The sequence below is a fragment of the Metarhizium brunneum genome, chromosome 3, assembly GCF_013426205.1.
Source record: "Metarhizium brunneum chromosome 3, complete sequence".
Classification (NCBI taxonomy): domain Eukaryota; kingdom Fungi; phylum Ascomycota; class Sordariomycetes; order Hypocreales; family Clavicipitaceae; genus Metarhizium; species Metarhizium brunneum.
The window spans coordinates 973,098-997,496 of NC_089424.1; the positions used below are offsets into that span (position 1 = coordinate 973,098).

A 24,399-nucleotide genomic window follows, 5' to 3' on the forward strand; every position below is an offset into this window, starting at 1 on the left:
TACCAAATACATGGCACATTGCTATAGTTTATGAAATATTCTGCCACAGGGTGTAGCTCATGCCAGCCTGGTGATTAGACAGCGCTGACCGACATCAAGTATAATCAGACCAAACTAGCACGTTCCGCGAGTTCTGTCCCACAGTCAAGGTAAGTCCCATCCTCTCATCATCTAAGACGGTTTATGAATCTGCGCGGGGCGCTCTGCCATTGAGTCCTTCCGCAAAGACGGTTTCATCCAGAGCGGCGATCTATAGAGCACGACATATTCCGGGTTATCGTAGTCTTTTGTAAGCAGTTCCCAGTCAAACTTCCACAACAGCTTTGTAAGGATTAATCTCATCTCCACCATGGCGATATATCGGCCGATGCACGTCCGAGGGCCAACTCCAAAGGGTTGGAATGCTTCCAGATGGTCACCCAAGTTCCTCAACCACCTCTCGGGAATCCATTCCTTGGGTTTGTGGAAGGCATCTTTGTGCTGAAACACAGACAGTCGCATGACACCAACTTCTGTGCCTCCAGGAACTACATGGCCAGCGACCACGATCGGAGCATCAGTCCGACGCCACATGGGGCCGGGCAGAACCGGGTTAGTTCTCATGGATTCATTCAACACCGCGTCGATCATGGGGATTTTGCTCGCAACGTCCCTCGAAGTAATCTCCTCGCAGGAAGCAAACGCTGATCGGACTTGATCTTGCAGCTCTGCCAACACTTTCGTGTTTCGCCCCAGATTCCACATGGTGACTGTCAAGGCGGTTGCCACTGTATCTCCGCCGCCCGTAACGAGGGTAGTGGCTTCGCCGAGCATTTCGTTATTGTCCATTCTCAGGTTGTCATCCTTGACATTGGCCGTCCCGTCGACAATGATACTCATGATGTCGTTTCGATCCGTGGCGACCCCATCACGGTCGCGCTGAGCGCGCTGGCGCATGTGCCGAGCGGCAAAATCGGCCACCCCTGTAAATGTCTTCGGCACAATGAATGGGGGCCCGTGTCGAAATAAAAACGACAGCAGCCGGAATATCTCGGGGATGCACTGCGCAATGACAGACATGCGGAGTGCATTGGGCAGGACGTGAAGAAACGGGTGTGACACCGGATCTTGCATCATTCCAAAGTCGGCGCCAAACGACAAGAGCCCAATAATGTCGGAAGTCACGCAATCAAAGTAATTCGACATGTTGATCTTGGTGCCTGCCTTGGCTGCAACCGCGTCCACCAGCTTGTTCACCAGTGGCACGACAAGCGCAGGTTCTTGCTTGGCGAGCGTCACGTTGGAGAAGCCGGGGTTCATCAGCTTTCGTTTCCTCTTGTGGGCGGCGGGATCTCTGATGTTGCTGACGTTCTGTGACGTGAAGCCAATGACTCGAAGGGCGAAATCGCCTCGGTACACGTCATGGCGTCCGACGATGTCTTTGAGAGATTGGGGTGTTCGAAAGACGAGTTGGTTGGGTGCTACGCGGAGCACATCGGATTTGTAGTGGTCGAAGAGTCGTTCGCAGTGTTGAGGAAATGTACCGTGGTATATCCAGTATAGAAAATACAATGAAGAGCAGGCTGCGATTCTAGGACCGGGAAACCGGCGTAATGGGTGGAATTTGAGGCGATATATTGATTGGCCAATCCATGCCTGTGAGGGGGTATCGTTAGCATGTATAATGTTATACTTGACTTGACAACTTGTATCGTACGTACGATTGTTGCGAATAGAAACCAGTGATACCAAGTCAATAGCCTCATGTGCTTGATTGTGTCGGACTGCCACATAGCTTCCAATTGTAGAAGTACCATGTTGGTAGGTAATGGAACAATGTGAAGATATTTGTAGAATTTTTTTGAGATCCAAGTGTCTTCTCTTTGATGAATAAGGAGAAAGTAGCTTATGGATAATGATTTAATTAAATACGGAGTCTATAGTAGTCTATAGCGGTATATATAGAATTTCACTTGCTGGATCCTCGTAGACACTGAGGAGTGAACCATTCTGACAGCCATGTCATCTGGCTGTATTGACTGAAAGCGCGGTCCCCTGATAACACATGGCTAGTGAACACAGCAGGCGCCTATCCCTCAGAAATTAAATTGGCTATCTTCGATTACAGCATGCCACGGCGCTTATTCTCGATGCCACACCCTGCGGAAACAACCTTGTCGATTCAGCAGACGCATCTGTCTTGTTGTATTCACAATTTCACACCATCTCCAGATCATGGGGCATGGATCTGATGGCGCTTCACTCTCATGGATTAGCATGTGATTTGGACCTGCAACCGTCGCAAGATGGAAAACCTGGGGAAGTGCAGCGTACTTGGGCAGTATTACGTAGAGATGGCGCACCAGGGGTGGCGTACTACTGTAGGTCCAAGCGAGTTGGTACTATCTTGTCCTTGTAGTAGATCAGGAAACCCTGCTCCGGACTTGAGCGCGGTAATAATAGTCCAAGGATAGTTGCGACGGCCAATTCATAAGCGTCCCTCCACTGGTTGGCGATAAGCTATCGATCAGCTGTCGCTCTCTGATCCTAAATAATTCAGGGAGGCACTGCCTCGTATGAAGTGAGTTGATGGACTCCCAAAATCTACACTATGTACTATCCGCCACGTTCTTTTTTTTGCACACGACCTACTGGTCTTTGACAATGGTAATACATAATATTATTTGGGAACAAGTCACGAAGGGAACAGCCCCTTGCAGAGTAATGCTATAAGATGGTGCCTGCAAAATCTTGACCAACGATACCCTTCAATGTTGTCCTCTGTGAAAAGTCTTGGTAGCATTGGCTCATCAACGCTACGGTTATAGCGGCGGCGCAAAGTGTTACTGCCATGAAACCGCGGAGCGCGGTCTATACCAAAGCCCAGGAGGCTAATGCATCCGAAGACCGGTTCAGCATACCATCGAGAAAGATGGTCCCAAAGTGCCGGAATTCCGGCACATGACATGGTACACGAGGTAGGAGAGGTCTGTTTCCTGATTGGATGCCCTGCGGTGTAACTTGTCTGCAAGTCAATATCTGTTCCGCGTATCCCGAAGCCGCTAGCACCCGTTTAACGCCGGTCGCTCACATTGGAGACATTTGGAGCTTCATGTAGCCCCGGCACCATTCTGTAACTGTTATCTTGCACACGTCATGTGTTTGCACGGGTTCATCCCAAGTTCGGGACATATTGAAACCCAATCGGGAAACTGCACATGTGGTCTCGGACCTGCAACTAATCGGCCTCGTGCGTTCGCTATCGGCCGCACACTCTCCCCCGTCTTTACGTCGAGATCAACTGTCAAGGCCAAAGGGAGAGATGGGGAGTCAAAATCTGCATACTTATCAGCTGCATATCGGGGATATTTGGTCATGGGCCGCTATGGCAGCAAGTGTCCGAAAGTGATTCCCCTGAGCCTCCAAACCTGGGTTTCCGTCATAGGTAAGCTGTGCGTTGGGTTTGGACTTTGCTAGCCTGTCCAAAGACACCTACTGGGATAGACATTGGGTTTGGTGGTCATACAACTCTTTTTGGATAGCAAGACTTCCCTTTGACCAACAGAGCCAAGTCCAAGGCGGAAATCCATGTCCAAGTCAATGCTCGTCGAGAATACGCGCGCGCGGCTTCCCAATAGATATTTTCAGCATGGGCAGCTCGTCCTCTCAACGGTTCCCACGCGATTGAGAAGGGGGCAGGTCTGGGACATAAGGCCTACTGCTGCGGCGAGTTTTCGAAATCTTCAAAAGCCAAATATTGTCCCCATGTCTGCCTTCAGCGATGAACAATAACATTGTCGTGATAGAAGATTATTCTGCGTTTCGAGAAGAAGTATTCTTGGTAGCTATGTGCAAGTCAGACGGTTTCGTTGTTATGAGGTAGTGTCAGGTACGCCCAAGCGCGGCTCGCCCAGATCTCCTTTAAAAGGTTGGTGTGTGCGGGAGCATGAATAAGTCTTAAGTCCTGACCTACATCTGCAAACCGTTGTTTAGACTTCCTAGGGGCTATTCCAATTCCAGAGAGCGCACTGTCAGAGTCCGACCCTGACGCAGCAATAAGAGTCATGAATGCATTCCCATATACCAGGTCCATCTTGTGGATGATTCTGGACTTGAATCCTGCATCGTCTCGCAAGATACAGAGACAGTCGATCCAAATATACCTCCGGCCAAGTTGCTTCGCAAAATTAAGGGCGTCCTGAATGGTCCGGGGAGTTTTGGGAAAATCTTGGAGAGTCCTCCAGGCCCTTGAATTGCTTGAACAGGCCTTCTGTAAGCGCAACGACTTTGCTTGCCTCCATACATAGCTCAAGGCTAGGTATTCGTCTGTTGTTATGGCGATAACACATTCCTTACCAACAACAGTCAGCATGATTGGTTTAATTTCTTGAAATCGGAGTGTCTTTGACTGACCACAGTCTTGTCCATGATGAATTTGCCTCGACGGCGGCGACCTCGAATACAGAGAGGTTCGCCAATCTACAGTCTTTGCGGAGACTGACCATGTTGCGACCACTGCTACGGGAACTAACCCGTGCAAAATGGAAATCATGTCTGTTGTGGGCGTGGAAGAGGCCAAGATTGCGGAGGCATCTTCTGGCATCTTCTTTCCTAACACGCAAGCGTCGAGGAATCTGCTTGGTATTCAGGACAGAAGCTGAAGACGCAAGCCCGGCAAGCAGTTGGGCGACAGCCATGTGGCCTTCTCAGTTCGCCCACCACAGCGGCGTCCGGCCATCGTTTACTAAAATACGACTATTATTTGTCGACTAACTTTAAAAGCCAAATAAGGTTATATTGGAAAGTTATTTATTCTATACTACAATAGCATTTAGCTTGTTTTATATTTGCGATGTTGTAAAGGTACAATAAAAGTCCTCGCCCCGCCCCTGCCCCACGCCGCACCCGCACCCGCACCCGCATCCGCACCCGCATCCGCACCCGCATCCGCACCCGCATCCGCACTTGCACTAACTGTCCCTTGTGCCATTAATAAAAATGAACGTCTTTACCAGGCTTCGCCAAAAATAGATCGAGCTCGGTCCCTTTAATGCTGCTATCCCCACCAAAATACCGGTAGTAGATGTTCGCGCATTTTCTCCGAAGTCTATGCCGACTTTTCCCAGTCACCTGTAACCCGATGCCGAATACTGAACAGACATGACTTCAGACTTTCGACAATAAAAGGACCTGTTATTATTTTATTACAAGTCACCTGTTAGAATACAGCATATCTCTTTCATTGCAAGTATATAGTTTTCGCACTTGCTTCAAAGGGCTCATGACTCGTTCGACCAATAATGTACGGTGACTTCGTTTAATGAATCTCTTTGCAACTAATCTGGTCCCTATCCTAGAGATATTATACTGAGATAGATTTATGAAATTACTTAAAATGAAGACTCGACGGAATTGGGAATAAGGCATGTAACGCAAAAAATTCGTATAAGCAGCCTGGGAAGTTGGAAGCTGCCACGTCACGAAACACCTGAAACACCAATCTCGATCGGCTACGATAACATGTATGCTTTGCGTGGTAAAATGTCCAAGGCGGTTTCAAGGCGGCCCACCAATATAGTCAAAATCACACCAAGTAAAATCCCGGCGAGGAGAGCCCCAGGATGGTTAAGATGACGGTCGACAACAGCCATAGCTTCCCCCAGTGGGAGAAACTCTCCATTCATCTGCCTCGCCTCACGCAGGCCCAACAGCCCATCAAGGCTGCGAGTATTCATCTTGAGTATGTAGTCATCCAGACTATTCTTTTTTTCCATTTGTTTCAACGCCTTCTCCAGAGTCGGACGATCAGAGAAACACGAGCATGCCCCTACAGGCGAAGTTTCAAGATGCTTGGCGTGAGCGTCCATGCTCTCAACTACCGGCACTCCGTAGCCGCACGATGTCTGCGCCTACAGCCCAAAGTCAACTTAGATTACTCCCTCTTCGTGTCATCCGAGTCTGCCAAGCTGAAATCGGGTATGCTCACCTTTCGCACTTGAAGCAGAATCACAGCTCTGGTGCCTGCTACGGGCGTCTTTCCCATATCATCCAAAAGTTTTGCAAATCGGGCGTCATTTCTCTCGACGACTGTGCCAGTGCAGAACAGCCGCATGATTCGTGGCTTGCTGTCAATACTGCAGAACATGATGGTGACCCGTCCGTTCTCGTAGATGTGGGAGATTGTTTCGACCCCGGATCCGGCGGTATCGATGTAAGCTACGTGATTTCCGTCAAAGATGTGAAATGTCGTCGAGGTGAGCCCTTTGGGCGACAGATTAATGTGCCGACCATGGAAGGGCGCCGTCGCCGTGAAGAAGAGAGGCTGTTCCAGAGCCCATTTTTGCAGGCTTTCGGGTATAGAATCGTAAAAATGAACCATGTTGTCTTGTCGGAGAGAATAAAGAGATTGGCGTTGATGGATATTTGGGAGGGAATGACAATGCGGCAAGTGGTTAGTAGATGCGCTTGCTTAATGACATTTGTAGGCAAGGACAAACATTGTGTTCTCCGCACGTGTGGAATAGAGTTCCTCACGGTTACATTTCGATGGCAGTGCAGACCCAATTTGGTAAAATCCGATCCGGCTCATGAGTCCGCGGACAATCCCGGACCGTCGCAATTTTCGGAACGCCGGAGACGTTTGGAACGCGCCAGCTCAGACCTGTCTGTGCTATCATTACCATACTACCATTCCGCTTATAGCCGGCCCGATGGACAAATGATCATTGAACTAAATGTGTTGACGTAAGAATTGTTAAAAGCGCGATACGCCATCATGCTCGACAGCAGCCGCTCCATGTATCCTTTTCTTCCTGTCCCTATCCAAAGTGACACTTGTTCTTTTTAACACAATGTCGAAAGAATTCACCATCGAAGAGCTTTCAAATTACAATACGAAGAAGGAGCTGTTCGTAGCAATCAGGGGATACGTCTACGATGTCACTGCCTTTCTCGAGGATCATCCGTACGTTTCAAGTTTCCCCGTCGCGCAAGTTTGGCGATTTCACACTGTTAACACGCTGTAATGTAGGGGCGGGGATGAGGTGTTGATGGACGTGGCAGGACAAGAAGCCACGGAGGCGTACGATGACGCTGGCCATTCAGAGGACGCAGACAAAACTCTCGACAAGTTTTTGATCGGCGGACTAAATGCTCCGGCTGGTGCTGGCAAGACTAGAAACAAGGGTACCGTGGGTAGTACGCAGAAAAGCTTACAAAGTCTCCTTTTGAGGACCATGTTTTATCTGGTTGCTATTTTTGTGGGCGCAGGAGCGTTTTCGTACTTGAAAATATATGTAGGTCGAAGTTGAGATATACACGCTCAAGAGGTGGTGAATTTCTCCGACTAATAACCGAATTTGATTTACATGGACATGATGCCTCTTTTTAGTAACAGTGAAATAGCCTGATAGAGTTCAGATAAGACGCATAAGCCCTATTAATCATTAATATATTGTTGCCATGGCCGTTCTGTGACGGTATCAGGCGATCGTAGTAGTGCAGAATGAAGTTCCCGGTCTTGAGTGACATGGGGAGAAATGATGTCGGCTGCGTTACCTCTTGGTGAGAGAAGGTAGTTGGCGTTGAGAGGCGTAGTCGGCGCTATCCCACCGCAAAGGAAAAAATCAGAAGAACAAAATTCGGTCCAAAACGGGGTCTCGAACGATGTAGTCATCACAGTAACAGCCACCGGCATATCTATCCTCCAGATACTTAAGTTTAGTATCATACGCATGGCAGGCCTCTACACGCAATTACACTACGGTGTGACCACATTCTGCCAAGCGGTCGAGCATGACATCTACGCATTGTTAGTAGGTCGGATTTTTCGTTGCGCGCACAGTAGATGCTACGCGTTGTATGCTGCCCAGGATGGAACTAACTTGCCGCTCTCGAGACTGATGCAAAGGTCCGAAGAGCCTTGCATATTTCCGCAGTGCCTTTTTCAGAATCCCCAGCCACAGCGTCCAAATTAAAAGCAGACTCTGCAGCCTGGAAGAAGGTAATCGTGATGGAAGGAGTTAGAGCGGTCAAGTAGTCAGATTGTCTCTCGAGATGACTATTAAAATGGGACGCCATGTCAGTCACAAACTGCAACGCAAACTTGATAGCCAACTTGGCGAATTGGACATTATTGTCCGTTTCGTGCCGCATTTGGTCGTCTGGCATGATGCGTTGGGGTGTCAAATAATGGCAATAGAGGGTAAGCAGAGCACTATATGCGCAGTCAGTGACACAGAGGTCGGCGCGAAAGGGGCTGCGGTGGAAGGATGTTAAGCCAATCCACCTTCTGGGGTAATTTGACCTTATACACATGGCAAAAGAGCCGCAGCAAACTTCCCACGTATCGCATTCGTCCGACATTGTGTTCAGCAGGTCACGAAGTTTCTCGTCCAAGTCTGAAAACTCGGCCACGCCGGGTAGTACCGAGGCTTGGGAGAGCCTCGACCGCCAACGATGGGCGTCATGCAGGAGAATGGCCGCTTGCGCAGCTCGCTGAAAACTGCCGAGGCTGATGGAAATTGGTGTATTTGACGGAATGTCCTTGACAAATAGTCGATAGGCGCGACCATCCCAAAGATAGCCTGTATTTGGCAACAAATCATCATCTTCGGGGCGTGGGACGATGAATGGTAAATCTTGAGTCGAAGGGTCCTGATGGACAATTCTATACTTGTGTTAATAACAACATCGGGTATCGCGGTGGGTTGAAACGAGACTATACGCACTGGTCAAGAATAAATAACGTCCACCATAGAGCTCTCTGGTATATGCACTTGTCAGTCCTTTGTTTTCCCGCCCCAAGTCCAAAAATGCTAGCCATGCATAGAGTCTCAGTCAGGGTGCGAAATGCTAGCCTTGGTTCCCCATACTCGAGTTCAAATAAAGTAATCATGGCGCCGCATTGCATAAGTTCCATGGCCGGATCTGACAGACAGCAAAGCAAAGCCCACGCCTTCTTCGTCGCCTTGTAGGCAGCATCTAGTGTGGCATTGTCTGTGTCTGGGTATCGTGCCGATTTTGTCGCAAGATACATGCTTAGGATTAATAGTATTTGCTCAGCGGAGGCGATACTTTGTAGCCGGGATGCCGCGAGGTCATGGTCCTTCAGCCGGGCGGAAACCAATCTATCAAAGTTGCGCCGATTCATGATGGGAAACCACTAGACGAACACAAGTTAGACTGCACCTCTGAGGACTCAAAGACGTCCACCAATGGCAGCCGGTATGAGCCAGATGGTGGATCACTTACATGATATGCAGTCTCAAAGTACTTCTCCATTGTGTAATGCCAGTCGATGCCGTATGTTTCAAGTATAGAGCCAAGATGAGAGGCCCGTATCGTGCCATTGCCGATGATGTCGACAGAGATTCCGCCTGCCGGGCACTCGACTCTGTCGTCTGTGCCATGAGGACTAGCCGCTGAATCATGAGTTGCTGTCGATGTATGGTTGTATATACATGGAAACCTGAGCCTTGAAAAAAGATGTCGAGTCAGCAGGTTATCCTCCATACCGGGCAACTAGCCGAAAAGATACCGTTGGCAGCGCCCGCACTGCGGCCAATTCCTATCACATCTTCTCTTGCCATGTGTGCATTTATCGCAGGCTCGGGCGGCATATCCTTGGGCCTCTGACAACTCAGGTTGGACCATTTTCGTGCAAGCAATGCGGAGAAGTCATTCGGTTGTGGGAGCAAACTTGGCAATTTCTGACTCAGCAACCATCAATTATTGTTACTGGATACATCTGCACACAGTGCCGATTGGCCAGTCTGTCCCGCCCTGGCTATCAAATGACTGTTCGCGCCGCGATAGTCGGTCCGATGGATTTTGCCTTGTTTCTCGTGGAATTAACTCAGATGCCCAAGCGCTCGCAGTCTAAATCCCCCCCGGCATCATTGTACATAGCTTGGGCAGCAGCCAAGCATGTCATGTCAAGTGCCCCGTGCCATATATTAATAAAAGACTACGCCTTCCAGATGGCCCTACAAGATATCACGCAGGCCTACACACAATCAACCACAGGACTCCAGAGGCTGGTTTTGGCGAGATTACCGAAGCAAATACAGCATCACTTATTTTAAGGCTGATTGGGCTGGCAAGGCCGAGTCTTGACGCCCAACAGAGGTGTCCGTGCGCAGAGCCCTGCTTTTCCTAGATTTCATTGCCATAAGACTCGTCTTTTCGAAGCTAGATATCGCAAATACTGCATGATCTTTGATGAGCCACATGAAACAACATGTTAATAATCTACCTATATACTTAAAATATCTGCGAGATAGGACCGTGCACCTAACTTCAATCAAGAACATAACTTTTTCTCACCTATATTTAAGCACGTAAAAGGTGCGATATATACCTAGTTATGTTGTAAGTATTAACGTCTTGCATCTTTGGTAATACTTACTTACGGTCTCCTGCGTCCCAGTAGGCCGGACTGGTTTCTGCTTCTTCCGACTGATTAGGCACCCGAATCATGAATGCCCTCTCCCTTCGGGGAAGTAAGGGAACCAGCCTGCTTATTTACGCCAGGCCCGCCAACCCTGTCTCCTCATTATTGCTTCTTGTCTGCCGCCAAGAGGCAGAAGAACTTGGACTATAATTGCCTCTGTTAGCATAATTCGTTTAATGTACTCCTAAACGTGGAGAACATACCCAGACTTGGTCGTCAGTCTCGTGGCAGCTTCCACACTGATAACGATGCACGTGTATTAATATACCACTCTGACCTACTAAGAATTCACCCCAAGATATGCATGACTTACGCCGCCGTTTTTTTCACAAGCAGAAGTAAGGCTATTAACCTCCGACCCAGACTGTAAATGTTAGTTTAACACAGGCTGTAAACTGATAGAACGAAAAGGCTGCTTACTATTGGTTTAAGCATGCAAGTAATACGCCTTGGCTAGTTTGTAGCTATTGCATTAGAATAATCTTGATGGCTATATGTTCAGACAAGCCGGTACAGCTACGGAGTACCTACACGGTGTACAACCTTATCAGACCACTGTGTTAGTATACCTCGGTCTCAGCGTACTTGAAGTGGGATGGTAATTACTATATTATTGGCCTTGTGAGGATATAGTGTCAGCGAGTTACTACTATACTAGTTTCAGTAGGAATGGAAGTACACGAACCGGATCCTATATTAGAGTTAGTGTACGTATTACTTTATAGGCTGGGGTAAAAGTATCCTTACTACTAAATCGTCGATCTTGTTAGTAAGTGTTAGCGTGTTACTACTCTAAAGCTTACAAAAGCGCACTCACTTCGGCCTATATTATTATTAGCATATATTTCTTCTTTATTAGAGAGTGCTAGCTTACTCTAAGTTGACAGTCTCTGGGTGTCTCCTTGTTCCAAGAGTAATATTTGATGGCTTCTTGCGCGGTCTGTAATCGTAAAATAATTAGTTCTTGGCTAGATATAGCGGTTCCATAAAAGGTTATAGGGTTACCATATTCTTGGGATCAATAGGCCCACCGAATATATCAGTGAAGTCGACTGCTGGCGTATTCGAGGGTGCTGGGGCCGTGTCCCAAACCGGCCCGTCGTCCACTCTCTTCACTGGTCCGGCAAGGCATAGTCCGGTGAAAGCGGCAACGAGAGGAACAAAAGATCTCATGGTGTCGTAACCTGCTAATTTCTAAAACGATTAAAGTCCTGGATAGATATGGATAGTAAACGAGCTGAAATACACAATTGATACTATTTCAAGACGAGGTGGTGTCAAAGGTGACGCGAAGTAACAGCTTTAATATATTACGTCAAATAGTCTTTGCATAAAGGCCAAGAACCTTAATCCTTTCTCTTACAGGGTCAGGCTAGTATTTTACCCGCAGGGTTCAAAGAACTGAGTCAAGCCTATATCAAGGGTGCTTAATAGAGCACGGCTATTATGAGGGCCCGAATATCCCGCCCCTTCCACCTGTTATAGCCCGAATTAATAGCCAGTGTCACGTCACGGGTTAGACCCTGGAAGAGACTCGGCCGAAGACCTTGTTGCGTCGTCACGTTGAAATTGATCGCGACCACGGTCGCGATACTAATGTCAAACGGTTGCCTAGACAAACGTCATAGTCAGTGCACGTAAAGGATATTACAGGGGATCTCTCCTCTGAGCTCCTTAATTCTTCCTTTTTGTAACAGGATCGTTAGGTAGATTGAATAAGTCAATCTTTCCAAACCTTCACAAGATTGATTGCTGTGCGCATAGTCAATGCTAATTTTGTAACGGGCTGGGCCCGAGAATGACTCGGCTGCGCTCTCGCCCCTGGGACCTGCCAATGAGCGAGATTAGCAGCGGCCAGCTCAGGAGCTCAAGGGCTCCTCAAGCTCTCCTTTTCTTGTTCTTTCTTCTGTTTCTTCTTCAGCTTTGGATCAATTACTCGTAGTACTCGTGCCCCGCCCCACACCTAAGAGTCAAGTTCTTCTTGGCAATGCAATTAATATGTTGGTTCGTAACACGCTTCTGGCTGAATAAGCCTCATGCCCCTTGCAAATAGGTCATAATTGGGTCAAAAAGCCCACCGGGGCCGGCTTTGGATCGGCTCGGCATGAATTTGGACGTCAAATTAGCCGAAGGCAGCACGTACGACTCATGGTGGCCCCGCTTCGGATCGCCCTCTTACAAAGTAGGCTGGTCGGGGCCAGGGTTAGTTTCGCACTTTGACGTGCGGAAAAATAGATGTGAATCCCATCCCAAATATGTTTTCCAGCTTGATTACTAATATATTATTTCATATAGCTTATCAAAGATCGCATTAACTGTAATATCCCACTTACCTCACCCTGTATTCACCTTTACCTGTACCTGCACCTTCACCTTCACCTTCAAGTTCGACGTGGCATTCGACACCGCCTTCGACTTCACGTTTGCTTTCACCTGGAATTACTATTCGACGTGACATCCATGTTAAAGCTGGTCCAATCAAATTGTGCGGTGTGACGACACGTACTTCCTGTCAAATGATATTCCGCCCCAGTCGAGGAAGCGTCTCTCGCACGGAAAGCTCGGCACCTTAGCAGTAGATAATATATACCTTTATTATATTAATTAATAGCTTTTTTCTAGCTATAAAAAAGAGGAAATAATACGCCTTTTTATTAAAAGTAATTTAGCCTATATATTTCGCTGTATCAACTTCCCCGGAGATTCTACTCTACGTCTTCCGCTTGCTAAGCCCAGCTTTCTTCCGCCAAGATGCTCGTCGCCTTCTTGTCTCCAGGCAGTGGTACCAGCTTGCCAGGCCAGTTCTTCTCCAAGACCTAGACTTCTCTGCAGAATCACTTCGGAACTTTGTTCTCGTGTCGAACAAGGCGGGCATGATTCGTTCGATACGGAATCACGTAAAAACACTCAGCCTTGCCCTTGATGTCTTTGAGAACTGGCATTCAGCCCAATTCGAGCCAAGTAGCAAAGAATTGTCCGGTATCGACCTCCAAACTATGAATACATGGACCTCCGAGTTGAGTGACTTCCTGGTTGCTCTCGCTAGCATACTCACACAATGTACGAAGCTGCAGTCTCTCAAACTTGAGACACGACCGGAGGGACATGGCCCACGGGCTGGCCTTCCTCGCCGCGACTATTTGATGGCATCGCCTCTGGCTAGCCTTGTCTTCATCAGCCGCCTTACATGCCTTGAAATTGATACAGGAGGTACACGTCTCATTCAAAACAATACCTCCAAAATGCATCTTTGTACAAACATCAACAAAATGCTTCCGACTCTTCGGCGGTTTCGCTGCCGGACTAGTGACATCTGTCCTCGGATCTTAGACGTCCCGCGAAACGGCGCGCTCATTAGTCTCGAGGATTTCGTCATTAATTTGAGTCTTTCGGAAATGTCTAGTTGAGATACTTCATACCGATACCCAATCCGCTGTGAGCATATTCCCGGCGACAGTTTTCCTCGATTAAAGGCAGATGTAGAATCCCACGCGACAAAGGTTGTGCAAATGATGAAGAATCCACGTATTGCAAGGATCGTGTCACATACGTTTCCTGGCCTGAAAATGCACTCGTTTGATGCTATAACGGGACGCCGAATGCTACTTTCCTCTGCCGCGCCATGGGATGCGGATGGCGACGAAATCGAAGACAGAGTTGTAGTCCAAGATCTCTTCGACTCTGATTCTTCGTCTGAAGAGTATTTGCTATAGTGTCGCATAAAGACTGGACATGACGAGATATATAACAAGTCCAACTACATACTTCAGGCACTTTGCACTTTGCATATTTTAAAACTCGGCTCAGCAAGCACAGCACAGAGCCGTCGAGCACTGGCTCTATTATTTGGGCCTATCTAATAAAATTTGATTCCCCCATAGACGGCAACTAGCTGCTCCCATGATACCTTGTCCCCATAAATGAGTCTGGACACCAACCGCCCATCACATACAGCTCGATGTGGGCGGCTATAGGTGCATCGATGAGTGATTTCGGCTTGTTTGGAGCCGAGAATCATGGAGAGCGTTGTTTTCCGGCCAATAGCCGCTGAAGATTGTTCTGTTTTATTCACCAGCTCTTGCAAACAGTTGCGGGTTGCATCTCTGAAGGCGACAATCGGTTGGTTTTCTTGGTCCGGCAACGCGGGAAATGTGATGAATTCCGGCGAGACAGCCAGACGCTCCAATGGGGCAGTCGCCGTCAGACTCCAATCAAGCACACCCGTCAAGTTATACTCATCGTCAAAAAGAAGGTTTCCATAGTGAAGGTCAAAGTGGCACAGGGGGAAGGGTCCACGAAGCCTGTCCTCAATAATAATATGAGAGATGGCCGTCTTTAAAACCCAGCAAGCGGTCGTCCACTCTGGATCGCTAGCATGCGCCTCAAGAGCACTCCTATTTGCGTTCTGCCGCGACAAATAAAACCACTCTAGCGATGTTTCAATATGTGGTATCGCCGAGGCCGTATCCACTCTCTCCCATGGAATAATCGTAGGGGGCTCATCGCAGTTTTCGCCGCACCAGATCCGCCCAAGACGATCAAAAGATAGGTTTTCAAGTTGGAAGAGGACATCTGCCAGCTGCCTTGCAACTTGTGGAAGGCACTCAGCCGGTACGTCACTCGCAATGGTGGAATCGAGGACTCGGCCCTTCAGGCGCTCCATGAGGATATACGGAAAGCCAAACTCGTTAGATAGCGAAGGGTCAAAGACAAAAACCTCTGGAACTGGTATAGTTGTTCGGCTTTTGAGAGTTTTCATGGTGGCAATTTCACTCAGCATATCCATGGCATGGTCGCGGGCGTGAGACAAGTCCACTGGTACGTGCTGGACCCTAGCAATCCAGTTCACATGGTCGGAAAACCCAACTTTGAGCACGAGATTGTTCATGCCGTATGTGAAAATCTTCGAGTCAATGGTACAGGTGACGCCTGCTGGAATGCTTTTATCTCGAGCTTTGCGGGAGAGGAGCGCCACCTCTTGGAGGTATTCAAAGTTGGCAGTAGCCAGAACCGCCTGGATTTGCCCGTGGATCCTGTTGGCGCCTGCATCCAGGCTGTCGGACGTGACCCAGTTGGCGTTTGGGGACGTATTTGGCATATTGAAGGGATTCTTTACGTCTTGGTATTGTTTGTCGTCTCTTTGCTAAAACCAGGACGGGAGAAGATTATCGCTCTTCCCTGTAGTTGTTGAGAGTAAAATTTGCATCGACACCCCAAAAGTTCAATAGGTTCGGCCCGCAGCTTGCAGCAATAGCTGTTAGTCATTGAATGTTGGCAGAAGGAAGGATGGCACGGTGCTAACCGGACTTCAATGTTCATTGGTGGACCACGTAGGTTGATGCCTAAATACCCCGACTGCCTTCAAAGTTCCTACAAAAAGGGCGCCAGGTATCAAATATGGATCGAATCTGGTCAATGCATAACTACATGTACAGCCGGACATGTTACACGGAAATCGCCCTGTTACACAAGGGCTACGGTCACGGGATTAGGGCAGAAGGTCCTCACCGACTTCTTGTATAAATAGACATCTTCGGTCCCTCAAGGCCTTGAGGAAAACCAAGGACCTTTGATACCAAAGACGGTTATTAGATGAATTGAGTAATTGCTCCAAGCTAGGCCCTTGTCACAGACATGACCCTTGAATGTTGCCATGTGTCACCCATGTGTGACCAGATATTACAAGGGGGGTTACTGCCAATTAAAGAGATTATTAGTAGGGCAAGATAATACCAGACCTGATAAGCCGATAAAAGTCAACATCTTATCAATACAAGTTACAATTACACTCCCTGCCCAGCTTTGTCATTATGCTAAAGACTGTTTCTATTTCTATTAAGAAGGCCCAATTTCCCGACATTGCAGCTAGGAGATAAGCAAAGGAGAAGAGCTCCAGAGAAAAGGACCGAACAAACAAAGATCTTTGCAATTATGCAAGCCGCACCTTACTGTATCACTGCCTGGGAGGCTGAATCGTTGTTCCGGCAGGGAGGTAGTAAACCGGGATGCGTATGTCGACCACACGAGAGCACAAGCCTTTTGCAGGGAGGCAGTCCTCTATAATGGCTATAAAAAGGCGGAACGCCAGATATCATAAAGGAAGCCTATTAATACGATCCTCTGCGCGAATTCCGGTGTGAAGACAAAGACGAATAAGTCGGATGGCTTCCAAGTGATTCAATAAGCGAGGTGCTCCATGATAGCATCCATCTCCTTAACTACAATGAGTTTCGAAACCAGCTAGAATCGTCGCACAAGGAGCTACTCCAGGACCAAGTTGAAAATCAATGTCCAACAAGGGATGAAATTGAGACTGCAAACAAGGAACTTCCGCCATATGCTTACTGCCTGCCTGCCTGGGATGATGCACAACGAGGATGAAATATGGCAAGAAAGGAGAATCTGCATGAGTGTGGAGCGGCCAATGCGGAACTTATATTAATAGCAGTGATGGACAGCTTAATCATGGTTGCTGTGGTCCGTTCCAGTTTGAGGGAGTGTATGGATTCGTGAAACCCGAGGATGGTGAAAGGTGGTGTCATGGCGTGGAGGAGGACAAGAAGGTGGCCGAGGACCTTCGTAAAATAATAATCACTGATGAATACTAGGTATAGACCTGGCATTAAGTATATTTAAATATATATTTAAGAGATGTAGTCCCGGGACACGTTCTGGTCCAGCTGAATTTCCACAGGCGCCAACCGACCTGTTACTTTCCTCCCATATTACTGCTTATAGATTGCGTAAGGAACCAATGCAGCTCCAGCAACAGCCAGACAGTTTTATTGGACGGGTATTTAGTATCAATTGTAAGGCATAGATAGACAGGTGCGCGCCGATATTAAGAGTTGTCGAGGTACTGATGGTCAAAATTCACCGAGCTCGCAACTTGGCTCGTCAGGACTGCGACTGCGGGACTCGAATGCCATGGAATCAGACGATGTCTCTGGTGTCTGCGAGCTTACTTTACAGGACCTCACTTTAGATGACAACAAGATGCACTGGAGAGAGGACCGCCTCCAGGGAGAAACTGCGCGCACTGATGTCAAAGGGGTTCTCGAGTGGGAGATTGGCCGGTTTCCACGAGCACCAGACCGTGCAAAAAGGGACACGGCACAGACGCCATGGACCCAAGGGACCGCCATCGCGAGAAGAAACAAGTTGTTGACGAGGAGCAGGTTCAAAAAAAATACCGTGCCCGACCCATATCTGCTATCGGGAATACTGGGCATTACAATCCATCAGTGCATTAACGTCGAGGCCAATAAGCCGAACAAGAAATCCATGAGTCACGTCAACTTCAGGGGACAACATTCTAATGGGAATGATGCTGAAGAAGAAACTTCCAACGTTGACTATATCTCATCCGTCTATGTCGCAGCCGACATCAACGACAAACTAGTTTACAAACCGCTGGTGAAATGCATCACCAACACCCCAGTTTTCAACTCGAGCACAGAAACATACATCGGTCTCGGTGACGGCATTAATACCAAAAGGCATACCTTGCGTACTAGTAGATCGCGGATGGCATGTAAAGGGTGGTAAAAGACAGAAAGCGGCTACACGTGGACGTTGGCGGATGAACAAGCCTCACTGTAGATATATGTCGCCGCTTGTATTAGCGTTTTTGGGAATCTCGGAGGCAGTACCTGGTCTACTGATCAAGACGAGGAGAAAAAATAAGAGTTTTACTATTATCTGGCTTTCTACTTTAACTGATAATAAATCCCAGAAGTTAACACTCCCCGTCTTTAAGACAAATAATCAAGATCGTTAAGAACGTCTTATCCAGAATATTGTGTCCGAGTCTGACAACAATATAGGATTAAATCAGGTTAGAGAAGTAAGGTTTTTGAGATAATTTGAGGCGGGGTTAGACAAGAGTCACCAAAGATTCCTTGGGAAGGGAAAATGTAGCTATAGTCGTTAGAGTTCCTATTATAGCTAGGTGGCCACAGGGAAGGGCAGTACGTGAGACTGCTTATTGGTTCTTATTCACACAAAGTAGGAACTAATATGTGACGTAGGACAGAGAGAGTCACGAGTTAATCCCAGGTGTTGAATAATAGACTAGCCAGTGCACGCCCCAGGTAGCTTCACATGATCGATGAGAGTGCCGGTTAATTCTGGCTGTCATTCAATGGGAATACTCGCTTTTAGTCCAATACTTGGACATACTAACCGGTCAAATTGCAGACGGCTATGTTATCGGTCGGTGGGAACGTTTATTGGCCATGATCCTTCTTCATCCTCATCCTTTTTGCCAGGATTTGTAATATTCGAATTGCGCCGTGACAAACAATAATGCAACTGCCTCGCAACCAGGAACAGTCCGTTAGAACTCCTTTGTAATTCCTCACGCGAGTCCAGGCTTAGATTAATTGTACAGTAGCTGCAGACGCATTATACTACAAGAAAGACTGTTTATAACACAAGACCTCACACCAGCATCTACTAGTCCGCCATAGAAACCCACACGAATCCAGCAACAAACAGTCCAAAACACAGAACCGTCAGAATCCACGCGCCCGCCCGGTCACCTGTGCTAATATCCGGAAGCTTCTTCTCGCCATTATTAGCATGACCACTCCCATCATTGCCCTTGGAGATGCCACCCGTCGCATTAGTCACCGGCGGACTACTACCATCAATCAACAAGCTCGACACTGCCGCCAGCGCACTCATGGCCTCCCCAGCGCCGCTCGTGTGATCGACCTCGGGATCGTAATACTTTCCCGAGGACCAGTAAAAGCCGCACACTCTCCCGCTGCTCCCGCCCGTACACTGGGCAACAGCCGCCTCTGTGGAGTTTTTCAAGACGGGCAAAATCGTCTCGCGCGTGAAGGGCGCGACCTGTGTGACGACGGACAGCCAGCGATGGACGTAGCCTTTGAAGGAGAGCATATCGGCCGTGCACTGGCCCTGCTTCATCTCGCAGTTGGGCTCGTATGCCACGCCCTTGGGGAAGAAGTTCTTCAGTGAGGCTGCGAGTAACTTGTCGATGCGGGATTTCCACTTCTCATCGCCGTTGGTCTATTACCCCCCCGAAAAACAGAACAAGGTTAGAATCGAGCTCTAGGTCGTGGTTGTCGGGGGAAAGAAGGGCATTATTACATAATTGTACATAAACGCCGCGCCTTGTAGAAGGATGGCGGCGTTGTAAGAATACGTGGCTCTGGTAAGGATTGAACAGTTGGTAGCTCCATAGCCGCCATCATACACCAGCCAGGACTCGTGGTCGATGTATTTCACTTCCCAGATCCAGTCCCAAGAAGCCTCGGCGTATTTGGCATACGTATCGTTGTTCGTGTACCGCGCCAGGCGGGCGCCCATGTTGAAGAAGCAACCGTTTGAGATGGCTATGTAGGTCGAATGGGTAAGATAACAAGGCGAGCCGCGGACAGACGGAGGATACTAGAAACAAACGTACTATTTTTGTAGTCATATCCCTTGTTGGTTGGGGGGATTTGCCAGTGTAAACCTCCTCCGCATAACTCATCATGTCTACTCGGATCCGCCTGAGTCGCCCAGACGGACTGGGCCAGCGCGAGCCATTGCGGCTTATCGGCCGGGGGATTCGGGAAACGCGTCTCGGCTGCGAGGAGGGCGCTCATTCCCCAGAAAGCCTGGTCATCATTCCCCAGCGAGAGGGAGTAGTTCTCCGTCATGTAGTCGGCCGAGCCTCCCACCTGGTGAAGCATACCCTGCATGACGAGGTCGTTGTATGTCGTGTCGCCGGTGAGGTGCCAATAGTCGATAAAGGTGCCCATCAAGGCGCCGCCCTGCCACCAGTAGTATGGGCCTTTGTTCTCCGAAGGGGGCCCGGGCAGAATGCCGGGGACCTGGCCGTATTCATCGCCGTGGTAATGGCTCCTCAGGTCGGCGGCCATGGAGCGAGCCGTCTCCTTGATGCCGTCTAGTGGTTGTGTATGCGTCAGCTGCGGCTGCGGTTCAGACGGGCGCGTGGATGAAGACGAGCTGTCGTACCTACGGTGTCGATTTTGTACGCGGCGCTTACACGCGAATCGAGCTGCGAAATGAGGCAAATCGTCGCGGCGGCCCAGCGACCGAAGCCGCAGCTCGTTCTCAAGATCATGATGAGCGATGTAAATCGGGGCAAACAACGCAGGACAGTGAGACTACCGTTGGGTCGGCTGCTGCCTCGTTGTAGCCTTTGTCCACCGTCAATCGCATGAGTTGACCATGTTGCGCGTGAAGAGTCCGATCAAGGTTGCGGGGATTGAAACCGCAGGAGTCTGAACGGACGGCTCAAGCACAGCCCGCCATGATAATAATATACCAGTTGACACGAGATAATTGAGCATTGGATTGGTCTGTAGTGTGTGGGCAGGTCAGGCTTCCAGAACAAGGGTCTGGTCGCCGCAGTAAGCTCTTATGTACATACGAGGGCATCATTGTGGCGGAGCATCGTCTGGGCCACTTCACGAACAAACAATCAACAGGGGTCACGTCGCTACACTAGATTGACATCAATCTGGCACTGGGACCTTGTAATCCCGAAGCTGCCCAACCAAGACGATCAGATGGTCAAGACCAGACTCGCCGCTCCGAGTACCGAGCCGTCTTGGTCCACCGCGAAGCATTTGCATGGCGCCATCCATGGCACGCCTCCCTTCCTTGGCATGCATCCTTTTCAGCTCCATGATCAATCTCCTGTTCCGATCAGGCTCTGGGCTCAATAGCACTGAGCAGTCTGCGTCTGTTGCGTCTCGTGTGCGTCTATCCGTCCAAAAGGCTCTCTGCCTCGGGCCATGTGGCAACCAAATGTTACACCATTTGTCGAAAGCTACAAAAAATTCCGATGAGAGACTAGCTCCATTCTCGTCCTTGAGTGGTTAGCAAGCTGCATAAAGGTGGCCCGTATTACTTGACGCATATTGCGACTTGACTCGCATACTTGTTGTAAGCGCCGGTGCATTGCATAGCCACACCCTTGAATTTGCCATTTCCAAATATGGATTCGAGGCCAACCGTTCGGACGGTCGCCGATTTGTATCTCGAATGTGGAGGTTTCGCTTTTTGTTTCCCGCTGGGTTCCCGCCGAGTTCCCGTGGCCAACGTGGGCGCTTTGTGACTGTTTCATCTCATCCTTCCAACGTCCTCCTCAAACGTCACACTCGAGTCTGCAAAACAAAGTCCCTCGTTTCCTTGCTTGCGTTTTGCTCTCGTCCCTCTCAGCCTTGCTTGCCACGACGTCTCATGGCACACCCAACCGCCTCTCCTTTCGGCCACCGTACCCTCTTCGCGTGACCGCATAGCCGGTCGGCCAAATGACCACCACGATGCACTTCCTCCGCGCTCAGTACCTGCTTATAACCCTGATGGGTCTAGCTTTCTCCCCCGTCTTTTGTATACAAAAGTTGGAATCTACAGCTCTCGCCAGCTGCCAGGAAAACTCTCGCTTCTCCGCCAGTTTATTCAACGTCGTCTTCACCCCCAACAACAACTCGGCGAGCTTCCAAATCGTCGCCACGTCCACCGTCGAGAACTACGTCACCTTTGACATTCGCGCCTACGCATACGGCTACCAGATTCTCCAGAGGGTCGTGGACCCGTGCCAGCTCGACGTGGGACTCTGCCCGATGCAGGCCAGCAGGCTCACCAACAAATTCAACCAAAAGGTCGATCCTGCCTTCGTCAAAGACCTGCCGGGCTTGGCGTACAGTGTGCCCGACCTGGACGCTTCCGTCAGAGTCTTCATCAACGTGACGGGGACCAACGAGTCCATCGCCTGCCTCGAGGCCAAGATATCCAATGGGAAAACGGTCAACCAGCTGGCCGTGAAGTGGCTTACTGCCGTCATTGCCGGTCTGGCCTTGACCGCGTCGGCGGTAATACACTTCCTGGGTCAATTCAATGCCGCTGCTCATCTTGCCGCCAACGCCCTCTCCCTGTTTGGCTATTTCCAGGGCCAGGCTGCCCTCGGGTTAATGGCCGTCCACCTGCCTCCCATTGTCCAGTCTTGGACACAGAATTTCCAGTGGTCCATGGGCATTATCCGCGTCGGCTTCTTACAGACCATTGCGACGTGGTATCAGCGCGCCACGGGAGGCACACCGGCTACGTTATTGGATTCCCTGGCGAGCGTTTCTGTTTCTGTTCAGAAACGCAGTGCGCATGTGAGACGCAAAGAGGACGAGTCGGGCATGCACATTGTCCGTGGTATTGAGAGGGTTGCTTTTCTCTCCAACATCGAGACGACAAACCTGTTTCTGACAGGGGTCATGTTCTTCGTCATCTTCGTCTTCGGTACTGTTATTGCCGTCGCGGGCTTTAAGGGCGTTTGCCAGCTCCTCGTCCAAAAGGGAATAATGAAATCCCATCGGTTCACCGACTTCCGCCGGGACTGGCGTGTGATCCTAAAGGGAGTTCTTTACCGGGTGGCCCTCATTGGCTTTCTGCAGATGGCGACCCTTTCACTCTGGGAGCTCACGCGCGTCGACTCGGGAGCTGAAGCGGCTTTGGCAGTTTTGTTCCTGGTCGGTCTCACTGGGTTCCTCGGCTGGGGAGCTTTTATGGTCATTAGAACTGCGCAACGTTCGGTCGCCGTGTACCAAAACCCTGCGTACATCTTGTACTCTGATTCACGGGTGCTCAGCAAATTGGGCTTCTTATACATTCAATTCCGGGCATCAGCTTATTACTTCGTTATCCCTTACCTCGGATATATCATGTTAAAGTCGCTGTTTATTGCGCTTGCTCAGCCAAGGGGCGTTGTGCAAGCTGTCGCGTTGCTAGTGATTGAAGCTGCTGCTGTCATCAGCGCATCAGTCATGCGGCCGTGGATGGATAAGCCGACTAATTCTTTTAATATCGCTATTTGCGTAGTCAACTTTCTTAACGCAATATTCCTTTTTATATTTACTAATGTCATTGGCGTGCCAGGAGTCGTTGTCGGCGTGTTTGGGGTTGTCTTGTTTGCTCTCAACGCTGTTTTCGCCTGCGTCTTGTTGATTATGGTGATTGTGTCAACGACCTTGATAATGCTGAGAAAGAACCCGGATGCGCGCTATCGTCTCATGGCTGATGACCGCGCCTCATTTATGAAGTCAGAAATTAACCTGGACACCGTCAAAGAGTTGGACGCATTAGCAGCTACGGCTCGAGGTGACAAATCTCGATCATCTCTTCAGCTCGGACAAAAGCGGTCGCAGTCGCCTATTGCACCATCTGTGCCGCTTTTACCCGCAAGCAGCAGTCGATTAAACTCGTCTCAATCTGCGTTATCGACACACACGAGTTAAAAATACGGCGGGAGGAAAAGAACGGCGCATACATTACCGCTCAGGTGGAGAAACAGCTGTGAAGCAGACTGGCAGTCACATAAACGCCAATATTTCAAGTGTCGGGTCAGCCGCTTGTATACGCGTCATCTCGAAACGTCTTTAAGAGCATGGTCCTCTCACTCGCTTTGTCGACGTCTAGCCGGTAGAGTCAGCTTTCCGTCATGTGGCCCTTCAGGAACACATTATTGATGGTATTCAAGCTGGCGATTATGACAAGACAATACGGCCGACACAATCATGCCAGTTTGAGATGGTGAAACACTCGGGAGGTTGCCTCTACGCTGGCACGCAAAGAAGCCCTCTTTTGCAGTCTATCTACTAGAGATTACGTTGTGGCAGCGCTAGAGTTTGCAGAACGCATAGGTTTAGATGCTACTATTATCCCGATGTGTCACTCCGATAATTATGCAGCGACATTGTCGCAATACCTGGATACTCATGTCTTGTAGGTGTAGTTTGAGATACATATTCTAGTCAAGGCAAAAGCCCTTAGCTTTTCAGGCTAAATGATAATGATAACGGAGACAAAATAATGCATTGCATTATTACCTTAAATAGAGGAAGTCACTACGTAGTAGTTCCGCGTATCTCTGGCAATTCTCTAGCATTCCAGAGTCAGCAAATATTGATACTAACATGGCTTAAGTTAAAGCTACT

General features: G+C 49.1%; 8 protein-coding genes across 8 annotated transcripts; 2 read left to right on the forward strand and 6 right to left on the reverse strand.

Moving 5' to 3' along the window:
- Positions 1–171: 171 nt before the first annotated feature.
- Positions 172–1,796, reverse strand: BOT4 (Cytochrome P450 monooxygenase BOT4; the record flags this gene model as incomplete). Its single annotated transcript, XM_014688665.1, has 2 exons — positions 172–1,635; positions 1,701–1,796. The coding sequence occupies 2 exons, from the start codon at positions 1,794–1,796 to the stop codon at positions 172–174; spliced, it is 1,560 nt and encodes a 519-aa protein (XP_014544151.1).
- Positions 1,797–5,911: 4,115 nt separating this feature from the next.
- Positions 5,912–6,358, reverse strand: ustO_1 (Pyridoxamine 5'-phosphate oxidase family protein ustO; the record flags this gene model as incomplete). The annotated part of the gene is made up of 1 exon (XM_014688666.1): positions 5,912–6,358. One exon carries the CDS (start codon positions 6,356–6,358, stop codon positions 5,912–5,914), a length of 447 nt encoding a protein of 148 aa, XP_014544152.1.
- A 472-nt stretch (positions 6,359–6,830) lies between these two features.
- Positions 6,831–7,289, forward strand: CYB5 (Cytochrome b5; the record flags this gene model as incomplete). The annotated part of the gene is made up of 2 exons (XM_014688667.1): positions 6,831–6,943; positions 7,010–7,289. The coding sequence occupies 2 exons, from the start codon at positions 6,831–6,833 to the stop codon at positions 7,287–7,289; spliced, it is 393 nt and encodes a 130-aa protein (XP_014544153.1).
- A 444-nt stretch (positions 7,290–7,733) lies between these two features.
- G6M90_00g055590 (uncharacterized protein) lies at positions 7,734–9,261 on the reverse strand (the record flags this gene model as incomplete). Its single annotated transcript, XM_014688668.2, has 4 exons — positions 7,734–7,780; positions 7,863–8,647; positions 8,709–9,142; positions 9,232–9,261. 4 exons carry the CDS (start codon positions 9,259–9,261, stop codon positions 7,734–7,736), a joined length of 1,296 nt encoding a protein of 431 aa, XP_014544154.2.
- Positions 9,262–10,534: 1,273 nt separating this feature from the next.
- Positions 10,535–11,605, reverse strand: G6M90_00g055600 (uncharacterized protein; the record flags this gene model as incomplete). The annotated part of the gene is made up of 8 exons (XM_066130606.1): positions 10,535–10,576; positions 10,636–10,671; positions 10,746–10,796; positions 11,118–11,123; positions 11,180–11,194; positions 11,250–11,255; positions 11,307–11,372; positions 11,438–11,605. The coding sequence occupies 8 exons, from the start codon at positions 11,603–11,605 to the stop codon at positions 10,535–10,537; spliced, it is 390 nt and encodes a 129-aa protein (XP_065986690.1).
- A 2,683-nt stretch (positions 11,606–14,288) lies between these two features.
- On the reverse strand, positions 14,289–15,530 carry G6M90_00g055610 (uncharacterized protein; the record flags this gene model as incomplete). The annotated part of the gene is made up of 1 exon (XM_014688669.1): positions 14,289–15,530. One exon carries the CDS (start codon positions 15,528–15,530, stop codon positions 14,289–14,291), a length of 1,242 nt encoding a protein of 413 aa, XP_014544155.1.
- A 3,359-nt stretch (positions 15,531–18,889) lies between these two features.
- Positions 18,890–20,531, reverse strand: DCW1_3 (Mannan endo-1,6-alpha-mannosidase DCW1; the record flags this gene model as incomplete). Its single annotated transcript, XM_014688670.1, has 4 exons — positions 18,890–19,468; positions 19,550–19,794; positions 19,866–20,351; positions 20,423–20,531. The coding sequence occupies 4 exons, from the start codon at positions 20,529–20,531 to the stop codon at positions 18,890–18,892; spliced, it is 1,419 nt and encodes a 472-aa protein (XP_014544156.1).
- A 1,207-nt stretch (positions 20,532–21,738) lies between these two features.
- FLC2_0 (Flavin carrier protein 2) lies at positions 21,739–23,700 on the forward strand (the record flags this gene model as incomplete). The annotated part of the gene is made up of 1 exon (XM_014688671.1): positions 21,739–23,700. One exon carries the CDS (start codon positions 21,739–21,741, stop codon positions 23,698–23,700), a length of 1,962 nt encoding a protein of 653 aa, XP_014544157.1.
- Positions 23,701–24,399: the final 699 nt, after the last annotated feature.